The 12,958-nt window shown below is 40.9% G+C and overlaps 1 protein-coding gene across 8 annotated transcripts in view; it reads right to left on the reverse strand.

The window, feature by feature from the left end:
* The window catches only part of LOC142033973 (ephrin type-B receptor 5), an 82,596-nt gene that overhangs the window by 18,699 nt on the left and 50,939 nt on the right, over positions 1 to 12,958 (reverse strand). For all 8 annotated transcript variants that reach the window (XM_075034660.1, XM_075034659.1, XM_075034658.1 and 5 more), the window contains 2 exons: positions 11,593 to 11,748; positions 9,078 to 9,416 (listed from right to left, as the gene is read on the reverse strand). In XM_075034660.1, the coding sequence (XP_074890761.1) occupies positions 9,078 to 9,416; positions 11,593 to 11,748 (495 nt within the window). The remainder of the gene's footprint in view (positions 1 to 9,077; positions 9,417 to 11,592; positions 11,749 to 12,958) is intronic.

Raw genomic sequence — 12,958 nt, forward strand, 5'->3', positions numbered from 1 at the left:
TATATTTCTCCTTTGAAAAATTTCATACTAAGGTAACGAGAATACTAATACTAAGGTGATGCAAAACATATTTGTGGGTGGACTAAGTACGTACTTCCCATCATTAGTGTATGATAAAGTTACTCTCCCAGTGTTAATAAATTAGGAAATATAAAGCTCAAGGGTTTATGTCTTAACACAACATCCAAACTACACTACCTCTGCTGCCACAGAAGTGCTAAATGAGTATTTTCCTTTGTATGCATGCCGACTATTAAGAACGTTTATAACAGAACATTGCTTTCAAAGCTTGTTTCATGTATATAAGTGTCCAGTTCTATGTTGATTTGCCACTTTTATTCATTTTGCTCTTTTCACATGGGTTTTATAAATGAAGACATGCTAGGTCTGCATCTCATGACAGCTGAAATCACAGGGCCTGATTCAATCCAGTCTGGGAAGTTGGACTAGATAATGGTTGTAGGTCCCTTCCAATTGAACTATTCTATTCTATTCTATTCTATTCTATTCTATTCTATTCTATTCTATTCTATTCTATTCTATATTTATTCTATTATGAGTGCAGACAACATGTGAGACCAGACCTCTAAGGAAGATGGAAAAAGGACTGCTTTTTGCATACTATTTATAAAATAGCAAATGTATGGAAAATTCTTGCACATATAAAACATAATCAAAGCTGTAAAGCAGTCCAAACAACAGAGAAATACACCACCCAGATTCTATTTTTGGTGGGCTGTCAGTTGCAACTCTTCTACGTGGCAGGACAAATTTTTCTTGTTAACACACAGGGGTGGAAAGAAGATATTTTGAGTACCTTGAAAATGCTACATTCTCTGAGTTATTAAAGTTTGACACGTTTCTGCTGTTTTCTAATAAAGCTGATGTCCTTGACTGTAGTATCTGCTCAGACCAACAACATGTGCCTGCAAGCCTAAAAATCTACCTAAATCAACATGTAAGGAAGGAATGTGAGGGAAGTGCAGGCTAGAATAATGGTACATGGTGATCCCCACTTATGCAGACAGAGCACAGCCAAGTGCCATTCTCAGTAGACCATGAACATCTCTGGCACGTGACACTCAGTCCATATTCTGCACAGATACCCATGATAGGCAGCTGAATCCCATCCCCAGTCAATACAATCAGTGGAACCTAATGAGCCGTGGAGCAACTCAGTTGCCCGTACATTTGAGAGGCCCCTGGCAACCATTCCCTCTGTCATCCAAATGGCATTCCAGTAGGTGCTGGGTCTTCCACTGTTCCTGTGTCCTATCTGCCTACGTCCTCACGGAGAACATAGCATGGGCTTTAAGCACTGTCTCCCATAATATCCTCATACACAACCTGATGAAGTATGGGGCAGGTGAGCAGACAGTGAGGTTAATTGAAAACTGCCTGAACAACTGAGCCCAGAGGGTGGTGACCACTGGAATGAAGTCTAGATGGAGGCCAGCACCTAGCGGTGTACCCCAGGGGTCAATACTGGGTCCAATACTGTTCAACATCTTCACTAATGACATGGTTGATGGGGCAGAGCGTACCCTCAGCAAGTTTGCTGATGATACAAAACTGGGAGGAGAGGCTGATACACCAGTGGGCTGTGCTGCCATCCAGAGGGATCGACAGGCTGCAGAAATGGGCTGACTGGATCCTCATGAAGTTCAACAAAGGGAAGTGCAGAGTCCTGCACCTGGGCAGGAATAATCCCATGAACCAGTATAGGCTGGGGGTGACCACCTGGCAAGCAGCTTAGCAGAAAGCATCCTGGTGGACACCAAGTTGAACAGGAGCCAGCAATGTGTCCTTGTGGCAAAGAAGGCTAACGGTACCCTGGGCTGCATTAGGAGGAGTGTTGCCAGCAGGTCAAGGGGGGTGATCCTTCCCCTCTACTCAGCTCTGGTGAGGCCATGTGTGGAGTCCTGTGTCCGTTTCTGGGCTCCCCAGTACAAGAGAGACCTGGACATATTGGAGAGAATCCAGCAAACGGCCACAAAGATGATTAAGGCAATGGAGCATCTCTCACAGGAGGAGAGGCTGAGAGAGCTGGGACTGTTCAGCCTGGAGAAGAGAAGGCTTCCAGGGATCTCATGAATGTGCACAAATACTTGAAGGGAGGATGCAGAGAGGGCAGAGACGGGCTCTTTTCAGTGGTGCCCAGTGACAGGCCCAGAGGTGATGGGCACAAACTGAAACACAGGAGGTTCCTTCTGAACACAAGGAAACACTTTTTACCATGAGGGTGACGGAGCACTGGAGAAGGTTACCCAGAGGGGTTGTGGAGTCTCCCTCCTTGGAGAAATTCAAAAGTGGTCTGGACGTAGTCCTGGGCAACCTGCTCAAGGTGACCCTGCTTGAGCAGGGGGGGTTGGAGAAGATGTCCTCCAGAGAGGTCTCTTCCAAGTTCAGCTATCTTCTGATTCTCACCAGACAGCTGAATCACTCACTCAGCAGTACTGACTAGAGATCCATGGACTGTAACAGGACTTCAGACAACTGGCTCACAGGTCATCACTTAATTGGTTTTCAAACTAAACCCTGTGAGGGTCTCTGTGTTCTTTCTAGTTATTTATGGGTTTTCTTCCCCTTCTGAAAGCATCCAGTGTCTCATTCATTATATTTCATATGGTTTGATCAGCCTCAGCTATGCCTCTGATGTTCTCTAATATGCCTCCATATTCTCTAATACTAGCCCCAAATCTACCACTCTCACATTCTTATTTCTCCTTCGTCACCTCTTCAGGTATCCTATGATACTCATATTCTAAGCAAATGGCATGAAGACCCTAGCTTTGTTCCACACATCTTCCCACATATCATCTTCAAGGACGATCAGTCTGAATACAGCATGGAAATTCCCTTCTTTATGTGTTTAATATCTTATCTTGATTTTGAGAATGTCCTATGTCTTTTCCACAGACTCCAGTTTAGTTCCAACCCCTTTCTCTAAATACCTCTAAATACTTTAAAAGTATCTTGGGTTTTCTTCTATCATAACCTTGTACTTTACTTCCTGTGGATGGAAAGTGCTTTAGAAAGGCAAATTACTTAGTTATTTTCACTTCCCTTACCTCTATTATTACAACTTTTTGTGTATGGGTTCCACTCATTCCTAATAAACAGGACAAAATCCTTTATGCCACAAGGTGCCACGTTTTACTATGCACCTCCTATTTCTACTTGCTGAAAAAGTTTGTCTTCATTTAAACAGTTGCTGAAACCTGAAATGTGAAAACAAGCACATTTATTCTCTGCCCGTGCTGCAGAGATAGGGCATAGTAAAGAGAGAAACTGGAAGTTTCTTTTTGTCTAGCGACCACAGAAATTTTTATTAAGTCCCAGACATAATTGGGCAAATCTGCTGAAGATGGCAAAGTTGACAAATGTCACTAAGGGAAAAATTAAACCTTAAGAGTATTTTTGTTGTCCCTATGTAAGAAGAAAACAATAAAAAAAAATTAAATTCTCAGGAACCTTTGGTGAGTGCTCAGAGTTGGCAATTAGATTGTAAATAAATAAACAGCTTGTTACTTTGAAACTAATGTAGTTCATTCAGAGCATAACAAACACAGAGCTCACACTCCACTTGCTTCACCTGCTGGTTTTAGCCTGGCAAAACACAGTAGTATGTAGCTTTTGACAGCTCTCTTTTTATTCCTTTCCTGTTTTGATCAAGAAAACGCCTCATCTGTGTCCCTGCTCTTGCCAACTAAGTCTACTAGAATCTTGTCTCTCTTTGGAAAAGCAAACATCTTCAAGCAACTCATCCATTTCCCTTTATAATCTCATAATCATACTTGGCATTTAATTCTTTTCCTCTTCTCACACTATTTCACCTGAATATCTTCTGTCAGGTCCTCTTAAATTTCCTGGCACTACCCATAACTGTCCTTGTCCCCATTCAGCCTCTTACACAAGCCTTCAGTCTGTCTAGCTTCCATTTCTGCAGTTCTACAGATTTTTGGTATTGCCAGGTCCCACTGCTCTGAATCCAATGGATGTAGAAGGCTTCTACATATCTTTTCACAGGTACAAGGCAACCTGGTCACATAACCTTTATCCTCGCATATCTCCATTATCTCTCATAATGTCTGGATTCAGTTTAAAAAAAGAATCTACTTGCTTTTAAAAGTCTGCATATATTTGCTCCAACATTTGGGTCTGCTGTCTTTCTCTCTTCCTCTTCATTCTAGGTATGTAACAACTGCCTGAATGAATAAGTTCAGTAGCATGTCTCTGGCAACAGATATTACCACATGCTTCAGTGGAAGGTGTAGGAAAAAAAATGGACAGGTACCTATAGCTGTGCACAGAGAACGTTTTTTTCACAATCCTTTAAAGGAAAACCTCACTTCTGTCCTGACACATGAGAAGAGATATTTGTTTAGCCTGATAAGTACACTTGAATATGTTAAAATAATAATTAAAATTTTAGTCAGTTTAATTTTTTTTTTTTAGATAATATGGTTGGATTTTAAGTTCTTTGCTTTCTTTGTGTCAGGTTCCCATCTGTGAAGAAGCGTAACTCCACTACAATTACACAATAGTCTTTCTTCATGCAGTTCATGCTGTCTGGAACAGCCTCCCAACATCTTTCTATATATCCTGACAGTTCTTTAGGTATCCACCCTCAGCACTTCAAACCTGTGAAAAAAGTGAAAGCAATTCCCTTCTCTCTTGTCTCATCTATGGACAGTTTTTCCTTCTGGTAATTTGCATATCATATTTGCATGTCATACTATTACTATCTAAGCAGGTTTTATTATTACCATCCAAACAGGTTTCAGATGCTTTTTGCTATAGAAGGTTAAGTCTTACTACATCAAAGGAAGTTTTTCAGTGCTAGCCCTTCTTATTCTGTCTTCAGACACACAGTCACTGAAGAGTAGGAACATCATAATCAGACTACCACAGAAAAACAAGATTGTATAACCAAAGGGCTAGCAGACTGTTAGGGATAAGCAAACTCTCAGATGAACAGTGTTTTGGAGACAAAAATGAAGAGCAAATAGCTAGCAGGGGAAAAAGAGACGTAGAACTGTTCCAGCACAGAATATTGCCCAAGATACCCTTAACAAAGGGGCAGAGGGTGGGGAGAAGCACTTTTTGGATCAGCAACTGGAAGAAGCAAGCTAACTCTGACTGATGTATGAGTAAGCAGATATTCAGAAACTGCCAGGGCTGGAGGGTCTTTCTTTGGTCACCTTTAATTCAACAGAGAGAAAATTTTTGCTATGGCCATTTATTCTGAAAGCTTATCTTTCTCCAGTTTGCTTTTTTATACCTGTCGTGGTTTAAGCCCAGCCATCAACTAGACACCACACAGCTGCTCGCTCACTCCCCTGCCCTCCACCAAGTGGGACAGGGGAGAGAATTGGGAGAGGGGGGAAAAAAAAAGGTAAAACTCATGGGTTGAGATAAGAACTATTTAATAATTAAAGTAAAATAAAATGTAATACTAACAGTAATAATAATAAACCATAATAATAATTGTAATGAAAAGGAATGAAATAAAATAAAATAAAATAAAATAAAGGAGAGAAGAAAAACAAGAAAAGACAAGTGATGCACAATACAATTGCTCACCACCTACTGACCAATGCCTGAGCAGTGATCTGCCCCTCCTGGCCAACTCCCCCTGGTTTATATACTGAGCGTGACATTCTATGGCATGGAATATCCCTTTGGCTAGTTCAGGTCAGCTGTCCTGGCCATGCTCCCTCCCAGCTTCTTGTGCACCTGCTTGTTAGCAGACCGTGGGGAACTGAAAAATCCTTAACTTAGGGTAAGCATACTTAGCAACAACTAAACCATCAGTGTGTTATCAATATTATTCTCACACTAAATCCAAAACACACTGTATCAGGTATTGAGAAGAAAATTAACTCTATCCCAGCCAAAATCAGAACAATACTCTTCATACCTTCCTCTCCCCTCCTTCTCTTTCAGAACATAAGATCCTGAAATGTCCAACTCTGCTTGTATAATAATAATAGTAATAATAATAATTGTTATAATAACACAACAACAACAATAAGCCATGCTAAAGTGAAAAGCTGCTGAAGGGATTGAAGGGAGGGGGATATGGATGAGACAGGCCACGTGATGGAGGAAGCAGGGCCTTGTTAGTATGAGCTGTCACTATGAATCGAGGGCAGCTCATCTCAAGCTCACTCCTAACAATCTTGAGGAAGAGCAAGGGAAAAAAACCCAAACACACAAAGAAGCCATTCAGTACACATTGCTGTTTAAGTTGGCCTCCCCTGGAACTGTTTCAGTGCACAAGAGAGGCACCTTAAAGAGAGACACCCAACACACCCAGAGACAGCAAGAGACACCTGGAGGAACAGGAGTGGTCAGAAAAGCCAAACAGAAGCAAAAGAAGAGGGTAGATTTGGTGATTCCAGGCAGGAGAAGGAAGCAGCTACTCAATTAAATTACCTCAGATATAGATGAAGAAGGCTGAGATGAGAAGCACGAAGAAAGAGAATTCTTTAGGATGTTAACAGAACACCCACCTCTCTCCAGGAGAAGCCAAAGGAACTGCCTGCAATTACCATACAAATTACTCAGCTACATCTTTTACTGTAAACAAAAACTGATCACCCACTTGCAGCCAGCCTCTTAAGGGGACCAGGTATCCTATACATGCTCTGCTACTCAATGCCTGTCAGGTAACATTTCAAAGGGAAGAAACTGATGTTGTCAAGCCCCTGGCACCAGATAACAGTAGGAAATTACTTGGGGTGTATATATATTCCCTTCCTTTCCATAGCACAGAAGCAGAAATGACAAGATGTGATTTAACCAAGAGCATGATGCCACATCTGGTTTTGCAGCATTTCTCTTGAGCATTACTGAAGCCTGGTTTTGCAGGGATTTCCACAACTACAGTGTGGAATCTCATTAGGGATTTGTTTGAGTTTAACATTTACACATCTCTAAATGTTTATAGACATTTGCTCTCACTCAGTTCAAATTGTTCCCCCTTTATCCTCCTCCTCACATTACTCCTCATTATATCCTCTTAAACAAGCTGTGTACAATTCCTCTCCATACTAGCTTATACATGCTTGTAAAGAACAACATATGCCCAGTTTCTTATTGTTGACATTTAGCAGAACTGTATGCCTGTATGCATGTGGCTTTCTCCAGTTCCAGTCCTCGTATATGGTATTTACAGAAAATCAGAATTTGCTTGATGCTGTTCTCCATTTTCCTCCATATATATAAGCCTTCTGTATGCTATCCATCAGTCTGACCTACTCTTCAACTCTTTAATCTCTCCCCTTCCTTTGAATGCCCACACAAACCATTAGTATTTCAGTTTAGTCATCCCTGTGGTTTAGTTCCTAGTTACAAGGATCACAGCACCTTTGATAGAACTGTACAAGTGTGGCAGGTTCACCCGCCCTGATAAAGACTGAAAGTTCTCGACCGCTGAAAGGAAAAGGCTAAACTAGAAGCTGTGGTTTGGGGGTCGAGCTGCCCAGCCCATGTGGAGTCACGTACACAGAGTGCCCCAAGTCACGCACTCCAGCTACCTGAGCCTGCCAGAAGCACCTCATCCAATGCATCATCTCGGTTAAGAGAAGTTTCTAGACCCCTGACCACATACGACCACAAGCCCCGACCTGACCTAGGGTATAAATGAAGCCAGCCAGGAGACCCCTTTGAGCCAGTCTTCCTCGGAGCAGTGGATCTGCAGTCAGAGACTCTCCCCTTAGATCAGGACACCATCTAAGTGAACTTCCCGGGATTCAGTGCCTCGCGTAATTGGTGATACAAGCATTTTGAGTCATCATTCTAAGCTTAGATTTCGTTACAGTTTGTGCAGTGATAGTTCCTAACTGACATCCTGAACATGTAAATAAGTTGAGTTTGTCGCAGCATTTACCACCTAATATTCCTGTTCAATCTGGCTGTTATATCTCAATACCACATAACATTCCTGTTTGACTGCTGCATTTTGAAATCATTAAAGAAAGTTAACTTTTGAAACATATCGCTGTTGGCCTAGTGTTTCTGCAACAACACCACATTTTCACATTTCTGCCATGTAACAAGCAAAAAAAAATTAATCTTTGTTTCCTATTGACAGGAGAATAATATTCCAAGACCACTTATCAGAACAGCAAAGTTGAAAAGGCACAAACAAGGTAGAAGAAAATACATGGCATGCAGAAGAACCCAGAGCACTTTCAGTAAACTGTAGTTTTCATATCCTTTTATAACCCACAGGACTGCACAGCATTAACACATCCCATCCCAGGGTCACATATATTTAGGTGATGAGTAAATATCATTGCATACATTCTTTCTTGTCATACAGCGCCTACCTGTATCTTTAACTGTATCTTCATCATTAGACAGTACCTATCTGTCTCTATATTTTCCAATTCCTTACTTCGATATGCAGCAAGGCAAAGGTGGACATATTTGATGAAACACTCAGTACCACTTGTTAAAGTGCACTAGAGTATGAACTGAAATGAGGAGAATGGAAGGTGGTGTATGGCAACAAGAAAGGATGGGAAAACAGAGTATGTCAAAACATAGACAAAAAAGAAAAGTGAACAGGTGAAAAATGCTAGAAAGACTGACTGAAGTATAAGAAGATGAAATGGAGAAGAGTAGGAGATAGAGAAGGTGAAGAGGAAATGAAGAAATGCTCTCTAAGACTTGCTGTGGCAAGCTGATGCTCACAACATCCCCGTCAAACCCCGACAGAGTCCCCTGTCTTGCACAGTGAAGCAATACGCTTGGTCTGACCCACAGAACCACATCTCCCGTTGCCTTCTTCTCTGGGGCAGCGTCCGCCCCAACAACTCTTCTCCATATATAACCACATCAGCTGCTAAACTCAGTTTTTCTGTCAAGAGGGAAGAAAGGAAAGCCCATTCAGAGAAAGCAGGAATGAGAAGGGCAGAAGTGAAATCATGGAGCTAGCAGGGCAAGATGAAAAAGGGCACAACACACAAGTAAGAAGACAAAGCTCTAGGATTCAAAAGATAAAAGCAAATCAAATGAGAGACAGAACTGGAAACTTTGGGACTCATACGCAGGGATCTCCTCACCTGACTGGCTGGTGCTAACATTGATGGTGGCATAGTGGGGTGCTTCTGAACTCAATTCAGTCACCAAGTTGACAGCCTGGATCTCAAAGGTGTACTGCACACGGGCCAAGAGGTTGGAGACTTGCACACGACTTTCTGTCAGGCCCACTTGGCGTGGTTCAAATTGTACGCTGTCCCCACAGCGCACGCATGGCCCTGAGGACCCTGCTGGGCATACTTTGCAGATGACATTGAAGAAAACATCCTTGCGGCCACCCAGGTCCTTGGGGAGGCGCCAGGTCAGGAGCACGTTGGAGCCAACAATTTCATAGCTAAGGTCACGGGGAGCAGACGGGATGCCTAGAAGACAGAAGATCAAAATCCCATGAAAGAATGGGAACGAGGTGGGGGAGGGGAGAAGACAAAGAAGGGGGAAAAGAACAGGAGAACAAGTTGATTTTTCTTCTTATTCTTACTCTTCTCTAGTTGTTTCCCTGAACAAGGCTAAGAAAAATATATTTTTTGATACATCAAACATATACTTACATACACAAAGGAGCAACTGTACTAGTACATTTTAAAGAAACAAAATTAACAGGAAGGGTCTTTGTTTCAAGGGTGCGACTTTTACTTTTCCCTAAAAGAACAGCCAGTGTTTAGCGAAATTCCAAGCCTTTGAAATTTTAAACTTTGCACAAACTTAGTAAAGATTTGTCTCTACTGAGACCTCTAATTCTCTCCTTTGGCACCCAATATCTCGGAACTCTCTCAGACTTCACTTAGCCTGTTCCATCTATTGCAGGAACTGAACATCAGTTTCCCTATGATTATTTCTGTTGCCAGCCAGATTCCCGAATGGCATCAGGAGTAACCTGACAGCTGATAAACTGCCTGTTCTGTGCATCCAACACTTCCCCCACTGGCACAGAGATAGTGAAGAGAAGGAAGAAAATGCAGAGGATGAGAAGATGGCATGGGGATGAGAATGGGACAAGATACTGGAGCCAGAAAATGAAAAGCTCAGACAGGTGAAAATAAGCAGCAGTGTTGCACTGCTAAAGCTGGGCATGGGCACAAAGCAAGACTGGAAGGGCAGGGACAGAAAGGCTGAGCTCAGTAACAGGGAGGGGCAAGGGAAACATGATTTACAGAACATTTCCCTCCAAAGGCCATAATGAAATCCAAGAATCTTCATTCTCATCATTACTCTATCGGGAAGAAATATCAATGAAAACTAAGGGCAAAGCCTTTTCTCTAACACTGATCAGTAGTATAAAGGATGACACCTTCAATTAGTACAGGTGGATGAAGTCTTTTTGGGGGATCTCTCTGGCTGCAATCTAATTCATTGCTAGAGCATTTGAGTATTTCCAATAGCTGTATTTCCCTGGGGACTCACATTTCCAGTATTGTTAAAAAAAATAAATTATGCTGGAAAATTGCACACAGAAGACTGTTTAAAAAATGTATTACTGACAAGATGAAGCATTTGTACATCAGGGAATGTCAGAATTAAATTTTCTTTTGTGATCTTAACTGGGCCACTCAGCATTTGCATTGTGTAATATTTAATTGCATGATCACATATTAGTTTTCCCTGAGGATTCTTATCACAGTCAATGCAAAGGATAGATAACTTTAGATAGATAAAGGAAAAATAATCCCTGTGAGGTAAAGATTGCTTGATGCTGCTGAAGATGGATTCTGTGCAGTATAGGAAGCAAAGGATTACAGAAAAACAACACAATCGCATTTCCTAATTTCTGAGTGTTTAACTTCAGAGCCATAAAGTGTTTGCAAGATGCTTTAGAAAGTTAATTTTTTTCCCTGTCACTTCCACAAAGTTTAAGGGTGATGTTTGATATATTTTTTAAACTATATTTTTGAGTGCTAATCAATAACTTTATTTCATTTTCTGCATCTAATTATTTTCTTGACCTATTAATATTCATAACCAATGACTGTGAAAAGTCAAAACTGATGAGAACCATAGAGAAGCCAATGAAAAAATTAATTATTTTCCCATAAATAAAATTTGCAGAATTTTAATTCTGTGCAGTAAATATGGTCTTCACACTTTCAGTGATAAAGGGAAGAAAATACTGGTCAACTCCTTCAATGAACAATGTTTACCCTGTGTATGAAATGAGTTTAGCATTTCATGAGAAATTAGTATATTATTATTAAAAGTTGTACCTTATGCACATTTGCAATGGACTTATTTAAGGTTGCAGGAGTTATCTAAAATTTGACATTTTTCATTTCTGAGCAGCTAGTATTGCAACACCCCAGTATTCTCAAAACATAGTTTCACCAATGCATCAACATTGTAAAAAGCATGTGGGTACACTTCTGCCTTCTCATTTACATTCAGTGAGTGGATATACACTGTAGTCAACTGGAGGAGCAAAGGGAAGTTTTGGGTTACTTCAGAGGTCATGAGAAGAGGTGAATTGCAACTCCCCTGAATCATTCAGGCACATTCTCTCTCATTAGCTGCCCTTCTTGCTTTCAAACACTCCATCCAAATACTTACCAGTGCAGGGAGCATCAGAATTGTCCGAAGCAGATCGATAGTAGCGGTTCTGACACACACATTCACTGGAACCTGGCAGTGGAGCGTGGCTGTGGGCAGGGCATAGATAGCAGGGGTCATCTCCCACAGATACTTTAAAGAAACCAAGGGGACAGGCTAAGAGGAGGAAAATGAGAGATGCAAAAGCAGGAAACTCATTAATTCAGATTCCAGAAACAATGCAGTCTTATTTACATTAAACTCAGGCTGCTGCTGCAGGGAGAAATTATTACATATAGTATCTACTAGTGGTTTTGCTGCTTTATGGAGCATGTATAGTTGAAGTTGCAATTTCAAAACAGTTTATTTTATTCTATACAATAGGTGCTTAAATTGATTCATTGGCAGATGAAAGAGAACCAGTCCAGAGACAGCTCTGGCCATCTGAAATAATTGTCTTCTCATTACTCACTCAAAGAGCTTTAGTGTTGGAGGAGCCAAAGAGCATAGTCATGTGATCTGTCTGGAAATAGCCTTAGCAGTTACAGGTATCATCCACACCTCCTCCTCCCCACCCAATACAGCTACCAAAATGGATTTTTTATGCTGTCTTCAACAGTTTCATTGCTTAAAGTAATTTAAGCTACCATAGTTGATTTAGCATCAAAATTAGGAGCAGGCGCTCAGATTGGCAGACCTATTGTTTCCCTGTAGGTCTGGAAACTTCCCAATAATGGATAAAAGCCTCCTGATTTAGTCAAATTTAATCTGCAAATGCACAGGAACATGCCTATGCAAAAAACTGAAACAAGGACAGAAATCCATCCTACAGGGAAAGAAAATGAAAAAAATAATAATTTATTAACAATATGGGAGTATGGCAAATTCTAGGTTTGGCAAAGATGCTATGATGAATTACATAACAGAAGGTGCTTGGATCTTACACTGAAGTGGTAGGATAAAGCTTTTACAATTTTTATGTCAGTTTTATGTAAGTTTTCTAAAGCTGATTTTCTATATAAATAGATACAGCTCTTATTTTACAGACTAACAAGCTCAGGTGAAAGTTCATTTGTGGACTGACATTGGTTAGTTAACTTCACAATAAAGAGCATTTACAGGGAAGGGGAAACTTTCAGATAGACCCCAGATGAACATTTGCTGTCAAAAGACACAAGGAACACACTCAAGTGAAGAACTGCCCTAGTGATTACCATAAGCAGAACATTCCAAAGGATTGTGGGTAGCAAAAAGTTATGTAAAAAAAGAAAAATGTGTAAGAGAAGAATATTGCATACAGGTGTTAATACAAAATTAGAGTATTTAATGAATGTTCTGAAACAGAACGCCACACCAGAAGCTGCAGAATTAGCCCATCTGGTTATTA

The sequence above is a fragment of the Buteo buteo genome, chromosome 8, assembly GCF_964188355.1.
Source record: "Buteo buteo chromosome 8, bButBut1.hap1.1, whole genome shotgun sequence".
Taxonomy (NCBI): domain Eukaryota; kingdom Metazoa; phylum Chordata; class Aves; order Accipitriformes; family Accipitridae; genus Buteo; species Buteo buteo.